This window comes from Oryctolagus cuniculus, chromosome 19 (assembly GCF_051225735.1).
Source record: "Oryctolagus cuniculus isolate XC-2025 breed Fujian yellow rabbit chromosome 19, ASM5122573v1, whole genome shotgun sequence".
In the NCBI taxonomy this organism is placed as follows: domain Eukaryota; kingdom Metazoa; phylum Chordata; class Mammalia; order Lagomorpha; family Leporidae; genus Oryctolagus; species Oryctolagus cuniculus.
The window spans coordinates 42,973,801-42,992,554 of record NC_142885.1 but is presented as its reverse complement, the minus strand read 5'-3'; the positions used below and the strand labels follow the sequence as shown (position 1 = coordinate 42,992,554).

At 52.9% G+C, this 18,754-nt stretch overlaps 1 protein-coding gene and 1 pseudogene across 1 annotated transcript; both read right to left on the bottom strand.

The window, feature by feature from the left end:
• Positions 1 to 4,613: 4,613 nt before the first annotated feature.
• Positions 4,614 to 6,132, bottom strand: LOC138847080 (zymogen granule membrane protein 16-like). Its single transcript, XM_089320809.1, has 3 exons — positions 6,078 to 6,132; positions 5,804 to 6,002; positions 4,614 to 5,029 (listed from the first exon to the last, which is right to left on the bottom strand). The coding sequence occupies exons 1-3, from the start codon at positions 6,130 to 6,132 to the stop codon at positions 4,672 to 4,674; spliced, it is 612 nt and encodes a 203-aa protein (XP_089176935.1). The 3' UTR covers positions 4,614 to 4,671.
• A 9,899-nt stretch (positions 6,133 to 16,031) lies between these two features.
• On the bottom strand, positions 16,032 to 17,452 carry LOC100358997 (zymogen granule membrane protein 16-like; annotated as a pseudogene).
• Positions 17,453 to 18,754: the final 1,302 nt, after the last annotated feature.

Below are 18,754 nucleotides of genomic sequence, written 5' to 3'. Positions count from 1 at the left end.
CAAGATGGCCGCTGACAATGGAAACTGCCTGGCAACAGGCTATGATTGGATGGCTTCGGGAAACAACATGACAATGGAGCCTGACTGACAGCAGGCTTTGATTGGATGGCTTCGGGAACCACATTGCAATGGAGCCTGCCTGGCAACCGGCTGTAATTGGATGGCTTGGTTTTAGAAACTGCCTGGCAACAGGCTGTGATTGGTTAGGGCATAGACCGCCTCTTGACCCGATTGACTGCCTTGGTTATTTAAGCTGCTCTACCAACTGAAGTTAACGAGTCTGTGGGCTGCTCACCTCTGGCTTGCTTTCACCTGACACCTGGGGTCTGTGTGGTGACTCCATGCCTCTTCCCCTACCACGCTCCTGCTCTCAGAATAAATCCACTGCAACATCACAGTCCCCAGAGCTATGACTACCAGCTATTTTTGTCTTCCTAGAGACACACTTCTTGAAATAGCCCTCGCCTCTGTGAATCCTCACCTCCCATTCATTCCTTAGCAAATTGCAGCCTACATCAGCCGATTCCTGCAGGCCACTGAAGCTGTGCTTGTCAAGATAATGAATGACCTCCTCACGGCCACCATGCAAGAAACGGAGATCTTTGCTTTTCTCCATTTCTCCTGGCCTTAGCCACTTCTTGGAAGTTCTCTCTTGCCTTCTCCTAGCCTCCCATACCACTCCATTCTCTAGTTCTTTTTTCCCTATTTATTGATTTGAAATGCAGACAGAGAAGGAGAGATCTTCCATCCATTGGTTCACTCCCCAGAAGCCTACAACAGCTGGGGCTGGGCCTACATAAAGCCAGGAGCCAGGAGCTCCATCCAAGATGGGTAGCAGGAACACAATCACTTGAGCCATTATCAGAGGCAGGGAGCTGGACCAGGGGAGTAGCCAGGTCTCCAACGGGCACTCCAGTATGGGATGCAGTGTGGTGCCTTAACCTGCTGTGCCACAACATTAACCTCCATTCTATAGTTCTGTAACTGCCTCCTCTTTGTACCAACCAACACTGGTGTTTCCCAATTCCCTTATTCCGGCCTTTCTCCTTTTCTATACCTGTTGCTTTCCTGAATGGCTTCTTCCACACCCAGCACATGAACTTCACTGTAGCACTTGAACTTCACTATTTATGTGCTGATGACCTTTGAGTAAGCTGTCCTTTGTAACCCTAGGGGTGAACCTGAAGGGCACTATGCTAAGGGAAATCAGGCACACAGAAACAAATACATACCACATCCCACTTACGTGTAGAATCTAAGAAATACCAACTCAGAATTTGAGAGCAGGGTGGCCGTCAGCAGGGGCCAGAGTAATGACACAGTGGGCTAAGCGGCTTCCCGTATCAGAGGCTGATCTGACTCCCAGCTGCTCCAGTTCTGATCCAGCTTCCTGCTGATGCACCTGGGGAGGCAGTGGAGGGTGGCCTAACTGCTTGGGTCCCTGCTACCCACATGAGAGGCCTAGATGAGATTCTAGGCTCCTGATTACAGCCTGGACCAGCCCCAGCAATTGTAGCTGTTTGGGATGTAAATCAGTGGATGGAAGATCTCTCCCTGTCTCTCCCTCTCTGTCTCATTCTGCCTTTCAAATAAATAATCTTTACAAAAAAAAAAAAAAAAAACAAAGTGGTAGTCATGAGAGGCTTGGCAGAACACTGGATGGAGAGAGACAAGATGTTGATCAGAGCATACAAAGTTTCAGGTGAAAGGAAGAAGCAGCCTTTAGTGATCAATAGATCACATGGAATGGTGACTTTCGTCAGAATTGCTAAAAGTAGACCGTAAATGTTCTCACCACAAATGAGTATGTAAGGCAATGGCTTTGTTATCAGCCTGATTTAATTCTTCCTCAGGTTAACACATGAGAACATGACTCTGCTGGGCTAAAGGGAGGCTGGGGAGACAACTCATGGCCTCAGGTTTTTTTTTTTGTTTGTTTGTTTTGTTTTTTACTTAGGTATTCAGGAATTGGCGATGCTGGATGTACAAACCTTATAAATATACTAAAAATCACTTGCACACTTGAAAAGGGTAAGATCTATGATATTTATAGCTCAAAAAGAATTCCAATGGCATAATAATCTGTGATGGAATTTGTGGTGGAATGAGAAGGCCATGCCAAGATGGCCGCTGACAACGGAAACTGCCTGGCAACAGGCTGTGATTGGATGGCTTCAGGAATGACATGGCAACGGAGCCTGCCTGGCAACATGCTGTGATTGGATGGCTTTGGAAACTGCCTGGCAACAGGCTGTGATTGGTTAGAGCATAGACCACCCCTTGACCAGATTGGCTGCCTTGGCTCTATAAGATGCTGTACCAACTGAAATAAATGAGTCTTCCAGCTGCTCGCCTCTGGCCTGCTTTCACCCACACCTGGGGTCTGTGTGGTGACTCCACACGTCTTGCCCCCACCACCATCCTCCTCTCAGAATGGATCCACAGCAACATCTGGTGCCCAAGGAATTGTTATAAAAACATGCTAGTGGTGGGCTTCTTTTTATAGTGTTTGGGGTTTTTATTTTTATTTTTACAAAATTACATGTCTGTAACTTCTCTTTGTCTAATTGGGAAGTAATATGACTTGACATTCCCTATGACACAAAGAAATCTATGGGAAGCAATATGTTACTGCCCACCACTACCACCAAAACCAAAACTGCCAGTATTTTAGAGTCCTCGAAATTCTTCCCAAAGCCACTTTGTGTCCTCACTGACTCTATCCAGCCATCCTAATGCTTCCCCTGAATTCGATCCCAACCCTTGTACTTGGGGCAATCAAAGATGAAAATGTCTCTACTTTGGAATTTACTTTTGTAAAAACTTTATTTTCATGCTCTATGAAAGGCAGACAGAGATGTCCTATCCATTGGTTCACTCCCTAAATGCCCACGACAGGCAGGCTGGGCCAGACTGAAGCCAGGAGCCCAGAACTCAATGCAGGCCTCCCACATGGTTGGCATTAATAGGAAGCTGGAATCAAATGTGGAGCCAGGCTGTGGAGTAGTGGGTAAAGCTGCCGCCTGCAACACCGGCATTCTGTATGGGCGCTGGTTGGAGTCCCGGCTGCTCCACTTGTGATCCAGCTCTCTGCTATGGCCTGGGAAAGCAGTATAAGATGCTCCAATTCCTTATGTCCCTGTATCCACGTGGGAGACCCAGAAGAGGCTCCTGGCTTCAGATCGGCCCAGCTCCGGCCATTGTAGCCATCTGGGAGTGAACCGGCATTTGGAAGACCTCTCTCTGTCTGTCTGTCTGTCTGTCTCTCTCTCTCTCTCTCTCTCTCTGCCTCTGCCTCTCTGTAACTCTCAGATAAATACATTTCTTGAAAAAGTCTTAAAAAACGAAAGTAGAGCCAGGCCTTGAACCCAGGCACTCAGATATGGGACGCAGCCCCTAGTGGCAACTTAACCACCATACTAAGTGCCTGCCCCAGAATTTCCACTTTGGCTGTGGTGTTGGCCAAGTTCACACTGTTGAAATGGTGGGTCCCTAAGGAAAGACTCTCCGTTGTTCCTGGTGGTGTTTTGTTTTGTTTTGTTTTGTTTTGTTTTGTTTTGTTTTGTTTTCAGGCAGAGTGGACAGTGAGAGAGAGAGACAGAGAGAAAGGTCTTCCTTTGCCATTGGTTCACCCTCCAATGGCAGCTGAGGCCGGTGCACTGCGGCCGGCGCACCACACGGATCCAAATCAGGAGCCTGGTGTTTCTCCTGATCTACCCTGGGGTGCAGGGCCCAAGCACTTGTGACATCCCCCACTGCAGTCCCTGGCCACAGCAGAGAGCTGGCCTGGAGGAAGGGCAACCGGTACAGAATCCGGCGCACCGACTGGGACTAGAACCTGGTGTGCCGGCGCAACAAGGTGGAGGATTAGCCTATGAGCCGCGGCGCCGGCTCCGTTTTTATTCTCTGTTTGTTAGAGAGGTGGGAGTGGGGGCAGAAGCTGGAGGAGAACTCAACCGGCTCTCCCGTGTGGGTGGCACTTGAACCATCCTGAACCGTCCCTGCTGCCTCCCAGCAGCCACGTCAGCAGGAAGGTGGAGTCAGGAATGAAACCCACTCGCTCTAATACGGGACATGGGTGTGTCTCAGCCACGGGCTTCTCATCTGCCTGAGCGCCAGTTCCCAGAGGGCTAAGCAAGAGCACCAGGTTAGGGGTAAAGACGAGGAAGAACTGGCCTGGGGAATGGGGTGGAGTCCTTAAGCACAAACTGGGGCGAAACTTCAGCAGGGAGATCGCATCTGGGACAGATGGGAGGACAGAGGTGCAGGCCACCCACCTGCAGCTGAGCTCCAGGGAGAGGGGACAGCCTTTGGTCAGAGAAGCCAGCCCCTTCTCAGGGGGGAGGGCGCCAGAGAGGCTCACCTGGGGCTCGGCGGTGTGCCCCCGCTGAGCCTTCCCTTCAGAACTCCTGTTTGGACAGACATTCTCATGAACTAACCCCGAAAAGAGTTGGCACAAACCAGCGTCTCCTCTCCTTGCGACGTACGGAAGAGCCCAGGATTCTCAACACCTGTCTCCCTCGTGCTCCCACTCTTAGCAGCAGGTAGCCAGAGCTGAGAGTCACACCGCCCTCCAAGAGTGGGTCCCGCCTGCACACACCCACATGCACACCAGCTTTAGCCATGTCCTTTTATTGAGCCATTTGTATGGGAATAGTGATCAGGGAGTTCTCACACCCCACCACGGGGCCCTGCCACGGAGGAGGCGGGCTCAGCAGTTGCTGGGGCAGTTTCTGGGATGGTGTCCCAGTGCAGGCCAATGGCGCTGACGAATAAGCCAGCTCGGCCACTGATGAATCGGAGCACGGCGTCGATGTCCAAGGGGACAGCGTTGAAGCTCACGCCTGTGTCTCTCCCAAAGGAAAGGATGCGACCGTAGTTGGTGAAAAAGTCCAGGGTCTTCAGATAGTTTTTGTATGACCCAGACACCTCGATCACTGACTCCCCTGGGTGCAGAAAGATCTCCTCCAGGTCTCCCAGATTGCCACCCACGTAGTCGCTCCACACCTGGCCGTAGCGCACCTGGAGACTGGGACGGGTGGGAGGGCAGGAACGGGGACACTGATTAGGTCATCAGAGTTCAGGACCGTTTGGCCTACACGTGGAGTCCTCCAAACTGGACACTAGCATGAGCAGTCCCTGCTAGTTGCCCCAAAAGTGTAGGCCGGGTGAGCCCTGGAGGACCACACAAAGAACTTCAGCTCCTGGCCTGGCTGACAGCAGGTGCAGAGAAGGAAGGCAGCTTGCCCAGAGTCGCCCAAACACAGCACATGGCAGGCCTTGAATTTGGAGTCCAGCCTCCTACGATGCCCCTCCCCCATTCCCGCACTTGTGGAAGCAAAGGGATTTTCTAACAGCTGAGTGGCTCCCTTGTGGGAGAGGGAAGAGGCTTGTCCCTGCTGTCCCAGGAGGCAGATCGAGGATCAGGGGACACACTTTGGCTCTGCACGTGATAGAATTTTCCGACTAGCAATGGAGTGGGGATTGCTCAAGAGAGGCGTTGAGCAAAGTTGCAGGGCACCCAGCAGGGATATTGGAAAGAAACTTTAAACCGCAGAAGGCGGGTGGGCAGGGCTGGTCGACTTCCAGGCCCCTGAGAGTTAGTGGTTATTAATGATTTGCCACCACCAAGCATATTCGGGGAGGGAAGAGTCCAAAGGGTACGGTTCTGGAAGCCGAGTCCTCTCACAGCTATCCCCATATCCTGCCTCACTAGGGACCTGTTGGTTGAGGCACAGGTGGCCCAGAGCGAAAGAGCACTTCCTGAGTTAGTAAGAGCTTGAGGAACGCGGAAGAGCCTTACCCCGCGATATTGAAGCTGTCGACCCGGACACGGATGGCTGTGATGGGCCCTTCCAGCTGGAGGCCGGAGTGGGAGAATGGCTCTCCTCTTCCACTTCCGTACTCGCCACTGTAGGAGGAGGACCTGGCCTGGACTGCAGTGGAAAGAAAGGGGGGCTTGGAGGCAAGGACCTCCCAGTTCCCACCACTCAGGGGCGGCCCTGCAAGCCTTGGCCACCAGCCGAGCAGGGGCCCCTTCCTGCCACCCGCCACCAGAGTCCCAGCGGCTCACTTACTGGCACTGGCAGAGGCCGAGGCACAGAGAAGGCCCAGGAGCATGAAGGTCCACATCGCCAGGCTGCAGGGGGAAGAAGAGAGCAGAGGGGGAGGTTCCTCCTTTCCCTCTGGCCTCCGGGTGGCCTGACCCTTCAGCTCCCACCTAGCCAGACCCAGGCTCAAGGTGCACAGCACTGTCCACAGCCTGCAGTGTCATCCTCCAGACCTGATGTTCCAGGGTCCAACTGTCTCTGGCCCGCCCTTGGTCTGGCTGTAGCCACGCCCTCCTTTTCCCCTCCAAGCAGAAGGTCAGCGCTCCCTGTTGGGGTGCGCTGTGTCCTGACACAGCCAGGACGGGGACTTTCTGAATTAGGACTGGAGGATAGGCCTCAGCCTGGAGACGGCTGAATTTCCTGAACCCAGCATCAGAGCCAACACCGACAAGCTGGCCGCTGGAGTGCAGTAGGTGAGTCCTCCGCCCCTGGAGCCGCCATCCCATATGGGCACCGGTTCAAGTCCCGTCTGCTCCACTTCCGATCCAGCTCTCTGCTAGTGCCCTGGGAAGGTGGTGGAAGATGGCCCAAGCACTTGGGACTCTACACCCCCTTGGGAGACCTGGAAGAAGCTCCAGGCTCCTGGCTCAGATTGGCCCAGCTCTGGCCATTGCGGCCATGTGGGGGAGTGATCCAGCAGATGGGATCTTTGTCACCATTCTTTGTCCACCGACACACGCCTGGCCTTTCCCAGTCACCTGAGTGTCCCAGGTTCCTAGTCCTTCAACTGACAGCTGACACATCTCTGCACCAAGATAGCTTCAACCCAGGTGCCCACTTCACTAACACTCCCTGCCACTCAATCCAGGCATCCCCTTCCCCAGACCAGATCAGATCTGAATCCCCACCCCCTCAAAGGCAGACCCAGGAATCCCTAACACCTCTCACCTGGGAGCTTCAGGTGCAAGGTAACCCCTTAGAACCTTCCAGAACTTTTATACCAGCTCCAAGCCCTCCCTCCTGCTCTTTATCAAGGGAAGCTCACCTCCTGAGCAAACAAGGTCAACCTCTTGGGATCAGGTGTTGGGCAGGGTCTGTCCCTCCTGGAAAGCTTAGGGATGACAAGGTGGGGTCCACTCGGCTGAGTGCCAGAGCCCAGGAGGGGCAGGACAAGCTTGAGACATGGTCACCGCAGCTTTTGATGAAATCATTTTATTTATTAAGTGTGGGAAGGGAGAGAGAGAGAGAGCAAGGTCTTCATCCACTGGTCACTCCCCACATGGTTGCAATGGCCAGAACTGAGCCGATCCGATGGATCGCTATGGAAGTTCCCCCATCTGGGGAGAGAACCATCACATGGAAGACCTCTCTCTCTCTCTCTGTCTCTGCATCCTTTTCTCTGTCTGTGTAACACTGACTTTAAATAAATAAATAAATGTTTAAAAACAGAATTTTTCCCCCTCTTTCCTGATATTTTGATACAAAATAAAAAAAAAACGAAGAAAAAAAAAAAGAAAAACAAGCAGGCAGTAAAGTTTGAAGAATGGCATGGCAAACACCCGTACAACCATATACCAATTTATGAGTTCTATCACATCATGGGGACTATCTTATAAATTAGCAAGTCTAGCCAGCCAGCCAGCCTCAACCTGCCAGCCCCTTCTCAAACCATCTGTCTCTGAGAAGGGTGACTTGGGCTGCAAGTTGCCCCCCTCCCAAGAGATGTCATTCCAGGGAGCATGAGGGAAGCTGAGGCGCTGAGGGGGTGCAGGTGCTCCTTGGGGCAGGGTGGGGCTGGGCCCTGCCCCAGACTCTCAGACACCATGGCAGAAAGGTCCTGGAGCCCTCCCCACCCTCGGGTCTGAGACTTCAGAGTGGGTGTCAGACTCCTTCGGCCCCGCGAGGGTGGATCTTTCGGCCACCTCAAGCCCCGAGTCCTGTTGTCTGGCATCTCCAGGACTGGTCCCTGTGACCCCTCTGAGTCAGCAGGTCTTCCAAGAAGACAGAAGCATGGAGGCCATGGAGGGTCTGGAGTAACTAGCACCGCTTATCAGTGGCTCCTGACCCGTCACTCAGGGCATCCCACTCCCTCCCCTCCAGCTGACTCATCATCTGGGACTGGGGGCTCAGCCCGAATGGCAAAGGGAGTCCCGCCCTCCAGAGCCTGAAGTAGGGCGGCGCACTTCTGGGAGCACAGGTGCACCCAGGCCAGGAACGCCAAGGTGTCTCCACTCTTCTCCTTGGCCTTCAGGTACCCTTTGACGGAACTGTCTCCTCACCCAGCCAATGGGCTTGGCCTTGTCCCTTGTCCTCTGTCTGCCTTTCTCTGCTGATTCTCTCCCTTGATGCCTGCAGGAAACGCCCAGGACCCTTAAGACAGAGGCCCTGAAGGGGTCCCAGGGCCCGCCCGTCCTTTCCAGGAGTCCACAGTTGCCCTAGGTACTGACTGAAGCACCAGCGCAGAGCGGGAAGGCGGTGGAACACCAAGCTCCCACCTGTCCATCTGTTCACACTAGAATTTGTAACACTATTTATTTAGGGGGCCGGCGTTGTGGCGTTGTGGGTAAAGCTGCTGGTGGCAATGCCAGCACCCCGTGTATGGGCACCAGTTCGTGTCCCGGTTGCTCCACTTCCAACCCAGCTCCCTACTAATGCGCCTGGGAAAGAGGCAGAGGATGGCCCAAGTGCTTGGACCCCTGCTCCCATGTGGGAGACCCGGATGAAGCTCCTGGATCCTGGCTTTGGCCTGGTCCAGGCCTGTCCGTTGTGGTCATCTGGGAAGTGAAGCCAGGAATGGAAGATCTTTCTCTCTTTTCTCTCTGCCACTCTTTCAAATAAGACATAAATATATTTTTTAATGGCTACCACATTGAGGATGGGACAGCCCAAAGCCAGGAGCCAGGCTTCTCTCTTAGGGTCTCAGACATGGTGACAGGGTCCCAAATATTTGTTCCCTTGTCTGCTGCCTTCCGAGGCGTGTTCGAGGGAATTAGATGGGAAGCAGGTAGCTAGGACTCGAACCAGCACTTCAACTTACAGGATGCACTGCTAGAATCCAAAAGTTCTACTTTTGAAATTTATGTTTATTAAAAAAGCTTTCTATAAAAAATAATAAAAGTAAAAAATTAAATAAAAAAATTTATAGGATGCTGGTGTAGCAGGTAGGCAGTTTAACCCACTGTGCCACAATGCCGGTCCTCTCTTTGGCAATTTAAAAACGTGTTTATTTTCTTCTCCTTGAAAGGTAGAGTGACAGGGAGAGAGAGAGAGATGGGGATCTTGCATCCACGGTTTCGCTCTCCACGTGCCCGCACAGCAGGCCTAGGCCAGGCTGAAGCCACAAGCCAGGGACTCTATCTGGGCTCCCACATGAGCAGCAGGGCCAGAGCACTTGTACATCATATGCTGCCTCCCAGGATGCATTAGGGGAGCTGGAGTGGAAGTGGAGCAGCTGGGAGTCCAACCGGGAACTCTGATGTGGGATGCAGGCATCCCAAGCGGTGGCTTAATCTGTTGCCCCGAACCCCTGCCCCCTGTTTTCCATTTCACCCAGGGGCCCGGCCTACTGCCCCTGAAAATGTCAAGGAGTTGCCTTAAACTTCACCCAGCCCCAGTGCTACAGGCTATGGAAGTCCAAAGCTCTTCTGCCTTTTCAGCGTTTTGCTTGGCAAAGCAGCTGTATGCAGGAGCCAGTGCCATGCTGGCTGTTTCCAAGCTCCTCCAATCAGAACTTGCCCAACCTGCATCTCCACACACCAGCTGTCTGCTGCGTCATCTATAAAATGCCCCCTGCACCCCCACACCATGGGGGAAGCAGCTTGGAACCGTCACATGCTCCTGCCTCCTTTGAGCCAATGACACAGCTCCTCTCTCAAAGGACCAGCAACACAGTTTGTGTTTCGACCAAGAGAGCAGCGGAGCTACCTAGCTCAGAGCAACCTGATCTTGTCACGTGTGACAAGGAGTTCCAGGGATTTCTTCTCAGGACTTCGCAAAAGTGACAGCAGAACTGGGAGGCCATGGCTTCCATGTCACTGGGTCCTTGCTCTCTCCTCCCCTCCTGTGTGGCCTGCAAGCGACAAAGCAGCCTTTGCCCTCTTTTTGAGTCTTGGTGCAATCCAGACCCCATGGTGGGACTGAGCCTCCTTCACCTGTCAAAGACAAAATACAACAAGTTTAATCGAAAAGATGCTAACTGGCTTTTGTCTGTGATTCTAGAATCAGGCTGAACACTTGCGTGTATAAAATAGGACAGGTGTTCCTGTGGACCCGCTCCTACGCCCCTTTCCTTGTCCTTGCCCTCGGTCTAAGTCACCCCAGGTTAGGCAGGCACACACCACCCAGAAGCCTAACGCCGCTTCTCAGCTCCTCCTTTTACTGTCGGTTCGCCCGGCGAATTCACATAAGGACTGATCATGCCAGAATTCGGAAGCATGTCATTGTCCCTCACTCGAGAGAGGTGACGCTCCGGAGACACCGTGTGGGCATGCGGCCTTGACCTAATGAATCAAGGATGTCCCCCAGTAAGCAGAGGACAAATATAGTGAGTCTGTGAGTGATAAGAGCCTGTCACTTCAGGCTGCTGCCTCACAGGCAACAGCTGAAACTTAGGGAGAGAGAGCTCCAACAGTGAAAACGACAATGTAGCAAACAATGCAGAAATCCCTAGACAACCACCCCCAAATATCCATGGGCTGAACTTAGACGATCTCCAGGCAGTAACCAATGCGAGGTCATCCCATCCGCACCCAGTGAGGATCCCCACGTTTGTGGCAGTCCCCAGGCACCCAGGCTCTCAGGACAGCTGCTAGACCCCATCCCACCCACATGTTTGCCGTTAATCTCGAAGTGAACACAGAATTCAGGCCCTGGATTCCAACGCCTGTAAAAAGGCTTCTGCTAACCTAGGGCCGAGGATATGCTTGTGTCTTTCCAGAGCATGCGGGACAGCCCATTTGGGTACCAGCCAGAAACATCAAGCCTACAACTGTCAGCCAACCAGAACCAGCTGAACACGACTGAGAGTCTGCCTTGTTAGTGGATGCACCTGCCCTATCATCCTACCCTGAGAAAGTACCCATAGCCACATCTGCTACTGCTTTATACCCCACTAGCTCTGGTCAGCCACTCAAACGGCCCACAGCCTGTGTGCAGTCACGCCATTCCTGATTACCATTGTTCCTCATTCCTTTCCCTATCTGAGCAAGCACTCCTGTGGCCTCCGGTTTTAAGCACTGGTTAGTCAACAATGGGTAAGATCCTCTGGGAGACAACCTAAGAGAAGCACAGCCACGTGCAGAGACCACATGGAAACGAGGTCAGCAATGGTCTGGCCAAGTATCATGCCTCCCATTGCTCAAAAATAAATGAAAAGGAAGAAATGTGGTGGAAAGAGAAGGTCATTTCAAGATGGCCGCTGACAATGGAAACTGCCTGGCAACAGGCTATGATTGGATGACTTCGGGAAACAACATGACAATGGAGCCTGACTGACAGCAGGCTTTGATTGGATGGCTTCGGGAACCACATGGCAATGGAGCCTGCCTGGCAACCGGCTGTGATTGGATGGCTTCAGAAACTGCCTGGCAACAGGCTGTGATTGGTTAGGGCGTAGACCGCCCCTTGACACGATTGACTGCCTTGGATATTTAGGCTGCTCTACCAAATAAGTAAACGAGTCTGTGGGCTGCTCACCTCTGGCTTGCTTTCACCTGACACCTGTGGTCTGTGTGGTGACTCCACGCCTCTTGCCCCTACCACGCTCCTACTCTCAGAAGGAATCCACCGCAACATCACAGTCCCCAGAGCTATGACTACCACCTTATTTTTGTCTTCCTAGAGACACACTTCTTGAAATAGCCCTCGCGTCTGTGAATCCTCACCTCCCATTCATTCCTTAGCAAATTGCAGCCTGCTTCAGCTGATTCCTGCAGGCCACTGAAGCTGTGCTTGTCATGAAAATGAATGACCTCTCAAGGCCACCATGGAAGAAACGGAGATCTTTCCTTTTCTCCATTATCGTGGCCTTAGCCACTGCTTGGAATTTCTCTCTTGCCTTCTCCTTGCCTCCCATACCACTCCATTCTCTAGTTCTTTTTTCCCTATTTATTGATTTGAAATGCAGACAGAGAGAAGGAGAGAGATCTTTCGTCCATTGGTTCACTCCCCAGAAGCCTACAACAGCTGGGGCTGGGCCTGCATAAAGCCAGGAGCCAGGAGCTCCATCCAAGATGGGTAGCAGGAACTCAATCACTTGAGCCATTATCAGAGGCAGGGAGCTGGACCAGAAGGAGTGTAGCCAGGTCTCCAATGGGCACTGCAGTATGGGATGCAGTGTGGTGCCTTAACCTGCTGTGCCACAACATTAACCTCCATTCTATAGTTCTGTAACTGCCTCCTCTTTGTACCAACCAACACTGGTGTTTCCCAATTCCCTTATTCCTGCCTTTCTCCTTTTCTATACCTGTTGCTTTCCTGAATGGCTTCTTCCACACCCAGCACATGAACTTCCCTGTAGCACTTGAACTTCACTATTTATGTGCTGATGACCTTTGAGTAAGCTGTCCTTTGTAATCCTAGGGGTGAACCTGAAGGGCACTATGCTAAGGGAAATCAGGCACAGAGAGACAAATACATACCACATCCCACTTACGTGTAGAATCTAAGAAATACCAACTCAGAATTTGAGAGCAGGGTGGCCGTCAGCAGGGGCCAGAGTAACGACACAGTGGGCTAAGTGGCTTCCCGTATCAGAGGCTGATCTGAGTCCCAGCTGCTCCAGTTCTGATCCAGCTTCCTGCTGATGCACCTGGGGAAGCAGTGGAGGGTGGCCTAACTGCTTGGGTCCCTGCTACCCACGTGGGAGGCCTAGATGAGATTCTAGGCTCCTGATTACAGCCTGGACCAGCCCCAGCAATTGCAGCTGTTTGGGATGTAAATCAGTGGATGGAAGATCTCTCCCTGTCTCTCCCTCTCTCTGTCATTCTGCCTTTCAAATAAATAATCTTTACAAAAAAAAAAAAAAACAAAGCGGTAGTCATGAGAGGCTTGGCAGAACACTGGATGGAGAGAGGCAAGATGTTGATCAGAGCATACAAAGTTTCAGGTGAAAGGAAGAAGCAGCCTTTAGTGATCACTAGATCTCATGGAATGGTGACTTTCGTCAGAATTGCTAAAAGTAGATCCTAAATGTTTTCACCATAAATGAGTATGTAAGGCAATGGCTTTGTTATCAGCCTGACTTAATTCTTCCTCAGGTTCACACATGAGAACATAACTCTGCTGGGCTAAAAGGAGGCTGGGGAGACAATTCACGTTTTTTGTTTTTTTGTTGTTGCTGTTGTTGTTTTCTTCAGTATTCTGGAATTGGCGATGCTGGATGTACAAACCTTATAAATTTACTAAAAATCACTTGCACACTTGAAAAGGGTAAGATCTATGATATTTATAGCTCAAAAAGGATTACAATGGCATAATATTCTGTGATGGAATTTGTGGTGGAATGAGAAGGCCATGCCAAGATGGCCGCAGGCAACAGAAACTGCCTGGCAACACGCTGTGATTGGATGGCTTTGGAAACTGCCTGGCAACAGGCTGTGATTGGTTAGAGCATAGACCACCCCTTGACCAGATTGGTTGCCTTGGCTCTATAAGCTGCTGTACCAACTGAAATAAATGAGTCTTCCAGCTGCTCGCATCTGGCCTGCTTTCACCCACACCTGGGGTCTGTGTGGTGACTCCACGCCTCTTGCCCCCACCACCATCCTCCTCTCAGAATGGATCCACAGCAACATCTGGCACCCAAGGAATTGTTATAAAAACATGCTAGTGGTGGGCTTCTTTTCATAGTGCTTGGGGTTTTTGTTTTTGTTTTTTTTGTTTTTGTTTTTGTTTTTTACAAAATTACATGTCTGTAACTTCTCTTTGTCTAACTGGGCGAAATATGATTTTGACATTGCCCTCTATGGGAAGCAATATGTTACTGCCCACCACTACCATCGAAACCTAAAACTGCCAATATTTTAGAGTCCTCGAAATTCTTCCCAAAGCCACTTTGTGTCCTCACTGACTCTATCCAGCCATCCTAATGCTTCCCCTGAATTCTAACTAACCCCTTGTACTTGGGGCAATCAAAGATGAAAATGTCTCTACTTTGGAATTTACTTTTGTAAAAACTTTATTTTCATGCTCTATGAAAGGCAGACAGAGATGTCCCATCCATTGGTTCACTCCCTAAATGTCCACAACAGGCAGGCAGGGCCAGACTGAAGCCAGGAGCCCAGAACTCAATGCAGGCCTCCCACATGGTTGGCATTAATAGGACGCTGGACTCAAAAGTGGAGCCAGGCTGTGGAGTAGTTGGTAAAGCTGCCGCCTGCAGTGCTGGCATTCTGTATGGGCGCCGGTTCGAGTCCCAGCTGCTCCATTTGTGATCCAGCTCTCTGCTATGGCCTGGGTAGATGCTCCAAGTCCTTGGGTCCCTGTATCCACGTGGGACACCCAGAAGAGGCTCCTGGCTTCAGATCGGCCCAGGTCCGGCCATTGCAGCCATCTGGGAGTGAACCAGCAGATGGAAGACATCTTTCTCTCTCTCTCTACCTCTGCCTCTGCCTCTCTGTAACTCTCAAATAAATACATTTTTTGAAAAAGTCTTAAAAAACGAAAGTGGAGCCAGGCCATGAACCCAGGCACTCAGATATGGGACGCAGCCCCTAGTGGCAATTAACCACCATACTAAGTGCCTGCCCCAGAATTTCCACTTTGGCTGTGGTGTGGGCCAAGTTCACACTGTTGAAATGGTGGGTCCCTAAGGAAAGACTCTCCGATTTTTTTTTTTTTCCACAGGCAGAGTGGACAGTGAGGGAGAGAGACAGAGAGAAAGGTCTTCCTTTGCCGTTGGTTCACACTCCAATGGCCGCCGAGGCCGGCCCGCTGTGGCCAGCGCACGACACTGATCCGAAGGCAGGAGCCAGGTGCTTTTCCTAGTCTCCCATGGGGTGCAGGGCCCAAGGATGTGGGCTATCCTCCACTGCACTCCCTGGCCACAACAGAGAGCTGGCCTGGAAGAGGGGCAACCGGGACAGAATCCGGCACCCCGACCGGGACTAGAACTGGGTCTGCCGGCGCCGTAAGCGGAGCATTATCCTATTGAGCCACGGCGCCGGCCCTGTTTTTATTTTCTGTTTGTTAGAGAGGTGGGAGTGGGGGCAGAAGTTGGAGAAGAACTCAACCGGTCCACCGTGTGGGTGGCACTTGAACCATCCTGAACCGTCCCTGCTGCCTCCCAGGAGCCACGTCAGCAGGAAGGTGGAGTCAGGAATGAAACCCACTCGCTCTAATACGGGACATGGGTGTGTCTCAGCCACGGGCTTCTCATCTGCCTGAGCGCCAGTTCCCAGAGGGCGAAGCAAGAGCACCAGGTTAGGGGTAAAGACGAGGAAGAACTGGCCTGGGGAATGGGGTGGAGTCCTTAAGCACAAACTGGGGCGAAACTTCAGCAGGGAGATCGCATCTGGGACAGATGGGAGGACAGAGGTCAGACCACCCACCTGCAGCTGAGCTCCAGGGAGAGGGGACAGCCCTTGGTCAGAGAAGCCAGCCCCTTCTCAGGGGGGAGGGCGCCAGAGAGGCACACCTGGGGCTTGGCGGTGTGCCCCCGCTGAGCCTTCCCTTCAGAACTCCTGTTTGGACAGACATTCTCATGAGCTCACCCCGAAAAGAGTTGGTTCAAACCAGCGTCACTCTCCTTGCGACGTTCGGAAGAGCCCAGGATTCTCAACACCTGTCTCCCTCGTGCTCCCACTCTTAGCAGCAGGTAGCCAGAGCTGAGAGTCACACCGCCCTCCAAGAGTGGGTCCCGCCTGCACACACCCACATGCACACCAGCTTTAGCCATGTCCTTTTATTGAGCCATTTGTATGGGAATGGTGATCAGGGAGTTGTCACACCCCACCACGGGGCCCTGCCACGGAGGAGGCGGGCTCAGCAGTCGCTGGGGTAGTTTCTGGGGTAGTTGTCCCAGTGCAGGCCAATGGCGGTGACGAATAAGCCAGCTAGCCAATTGATGAATCAGAGCACGGTGTTTGAGTGCAAGGGGACAGCATACAACATTATGCCTGTGTCTTTCCCAAAGGAAAGGAAGCGACCCTCGTCAGTCACAAAGTTCAGCGTCTTCAGATAGTTGCTGTATGACCCAGACACCGCGATCACTGACTCCCCTGGGTGAATAAAGATCTCCTCCAGGTCTCCCAGCTTGCCACCCACGTAGTCGCTCCACACCTGGCCATAGCGCACCTGGAGACTGGGGACGGGTGGGAGGGCAGGAACGGGACACTGATTAGGTCATCAGAGTTCAGGACCGTTTCGCCTGCACGTGGAGTCCTCCAAACTGGACGCTAGCATGAGCAGTCCCTGCTAGTTGCCCCAAAAGTGTAGGCCGGGTGAGCCCTGGAGGACCACACAAAGAACTTCAGCTCCTGGCCTGGCTGACAGCAGGTGCAGAGAAGGAAGGCAGCTTGCCCAGATACGCCCACGTACCGCAAATGGCAGGCCTTGAATTTGGAGTCCAGCCTCCTACGATGCCCCACCCTATTCCCGCACTTGTGGAAGCAAAGGGATTTTCTAACAGCTGAGTGGCTCCCTTGTGGGAGAGGGAAGAGGCTTGTCCCTGCTGTCCCAGGAGGCAGATCGAGGATCAGCGGACACACTTTGGCTCTGCACGTGATAGAATTTTCCGACTAGCAATGGAGTGGGGACTGCTCAAGAGAGGCGTTGAGCAAAGTTGCAGGGCACCCAGCAGGGATATTGGAAAGAAACTTTAACCCGCAGAAGGCGGGTGGGCTGAGCTGGTCGACTTCCAGGCCCCTGAGAGTTAGTGGTTATTAATGATTTGCCACCACCAGGCATATTCGGGGAGGGAGGAGTCCAAAGGGTACGGTTCTGGAAGCCGAGTCCTCTCACAGCTATCCCCATATCCTGCCTCACTAGGGACCTGTTGGTTGAGGCACAGGTGGCCCAGAGTGAAAGAGCACTTCCTGAGTTCTAAGACCTTGGAGGAACACGGAAGAGCCTTACCCCACGATATTGAAGCTGTTGACCCGGACACGGATGGCTGTGATGGGCCCTTCCAGCTGGAGGCCGGAGTGGGAGAATGGCTCTCCTCCTCCACTTCCGTACTCGCCACTGTAGGAGGAGTACCTGGCCTGGACTGCAGTGGAAAGAAAGGGGGGCTTGGAGGCAAGGACCTCCCAGTTCCCACCGCTCAGGGGCGGCCCTGCAAGCCTTGGCCAGCAGCGCAGCAGGGGCCCCTTCCCGCCACCTGCCACCAGAGTCCTAGCGGCTTACTTACTGGCACTGGCAGAGGCCGAGGCACAGAGAAGGCCCAGGAGCATGAAGGTCCACATCGTGAGGCTGCAGGGGGAAGAAGAAAGGAGGGGGAGGTTCCTCCTTTCCCTCTGGCCTCCGGGTGGCCTGACCCTTCAGCTCCCACCTAGCCAGACCCAGGCTCAAGGTGCACAGCACTGTCCACAGCCTGCAGTGCCATCCTCCAGACCTGATGTTCCAGGGTCCGACTGTCACTGGCCCGCCCTTGGTCTGGCTGTAGCCACGCCCTCCTTTTCCCCTCCAAGCAGAAGGTCAGCGCTCACTCTTGGTGTGCGCTGTCTCCTGACACAGCCAGGACGGGGACTTTCTGAATTAGGATGGAGGATAGGCCTCAGCCTGGAGACGGCTGAATTTCCTGAACCCAGCATCAGAGCCAACACTGACAAGCTGGCCGCTGGAGTGCAGTAGGTGAGTCCTCCGCCCCTGGAGCCGCCATCCCATATGGGCACCGGTTCAAGTCCTGTCTGCTCCACTTCCGATCCAGCTCTCTGCTAGTGCCCTGGGAAGGCGGTGGAAGATGGCCCAAGCACTTGGGACTCTACACCCCCTTGGGAGACCTGGAAGAAGCTCCAGGCTCCTGGCTCAGATTGGCCCAGCTCTGGCCATTGCGGCCATGTGGGGGAGTGAACCAGCAGATGGGATCTTTGTCACGATTCTTTGTCCACCGACACACGCCTGGCCTTTCCCAGTCACCTGAGTGTCCCAGGTTCCTAGTCCTTCAACTGACAGCTGACACATCTCTGCACCAAGATAGCTTCAACCCAGGTGCTCACTTCACTAACACTTTCTGCCACTCAATCCAGGCATCCCCTTCCCCAGACCAGATCAGATATGAATCCCCACCGACCTCTCTTTATCTCTCTCTCTCTCTCTCTCTCTGCGTCTTCTCTGTCTGTGTAACTCTGACCTTCAAATAAATAAATAAATCTTTATTTTTTTATTTTTTTATTATTTTTTTTTTTTTTGACAGGCAGAGTGGACAGTGAGAGAGAGAGACAGAGAGAAAGGTCTTCCTTTGCCGTTGGTTCACCCTCCAATGGCCGTGTGGCCGGCGCGCTGCGGCCGGCGCACCGCGCTGATCCGATGGCAGGAGCCAGGAGCCAGGTGCTTTTCCTGGTCTCCCATGCGGGTGCAGGGCCCAAGCACCTGGGCCATCCTCCACTGCACTCCCTGGCCACAGCAGAGAGCTGGCTTGAAAGAGGGGCAACCGGCGTGGCTCAATAGGCTAATCCTCCACCTTGCGGTGCCGGCACACCGGGTTCTAGTCCCGGTCGGGGCACCGGATTCTGTCCCGGTTGCCCCTCTTCCAGGCCAGCTCTCTG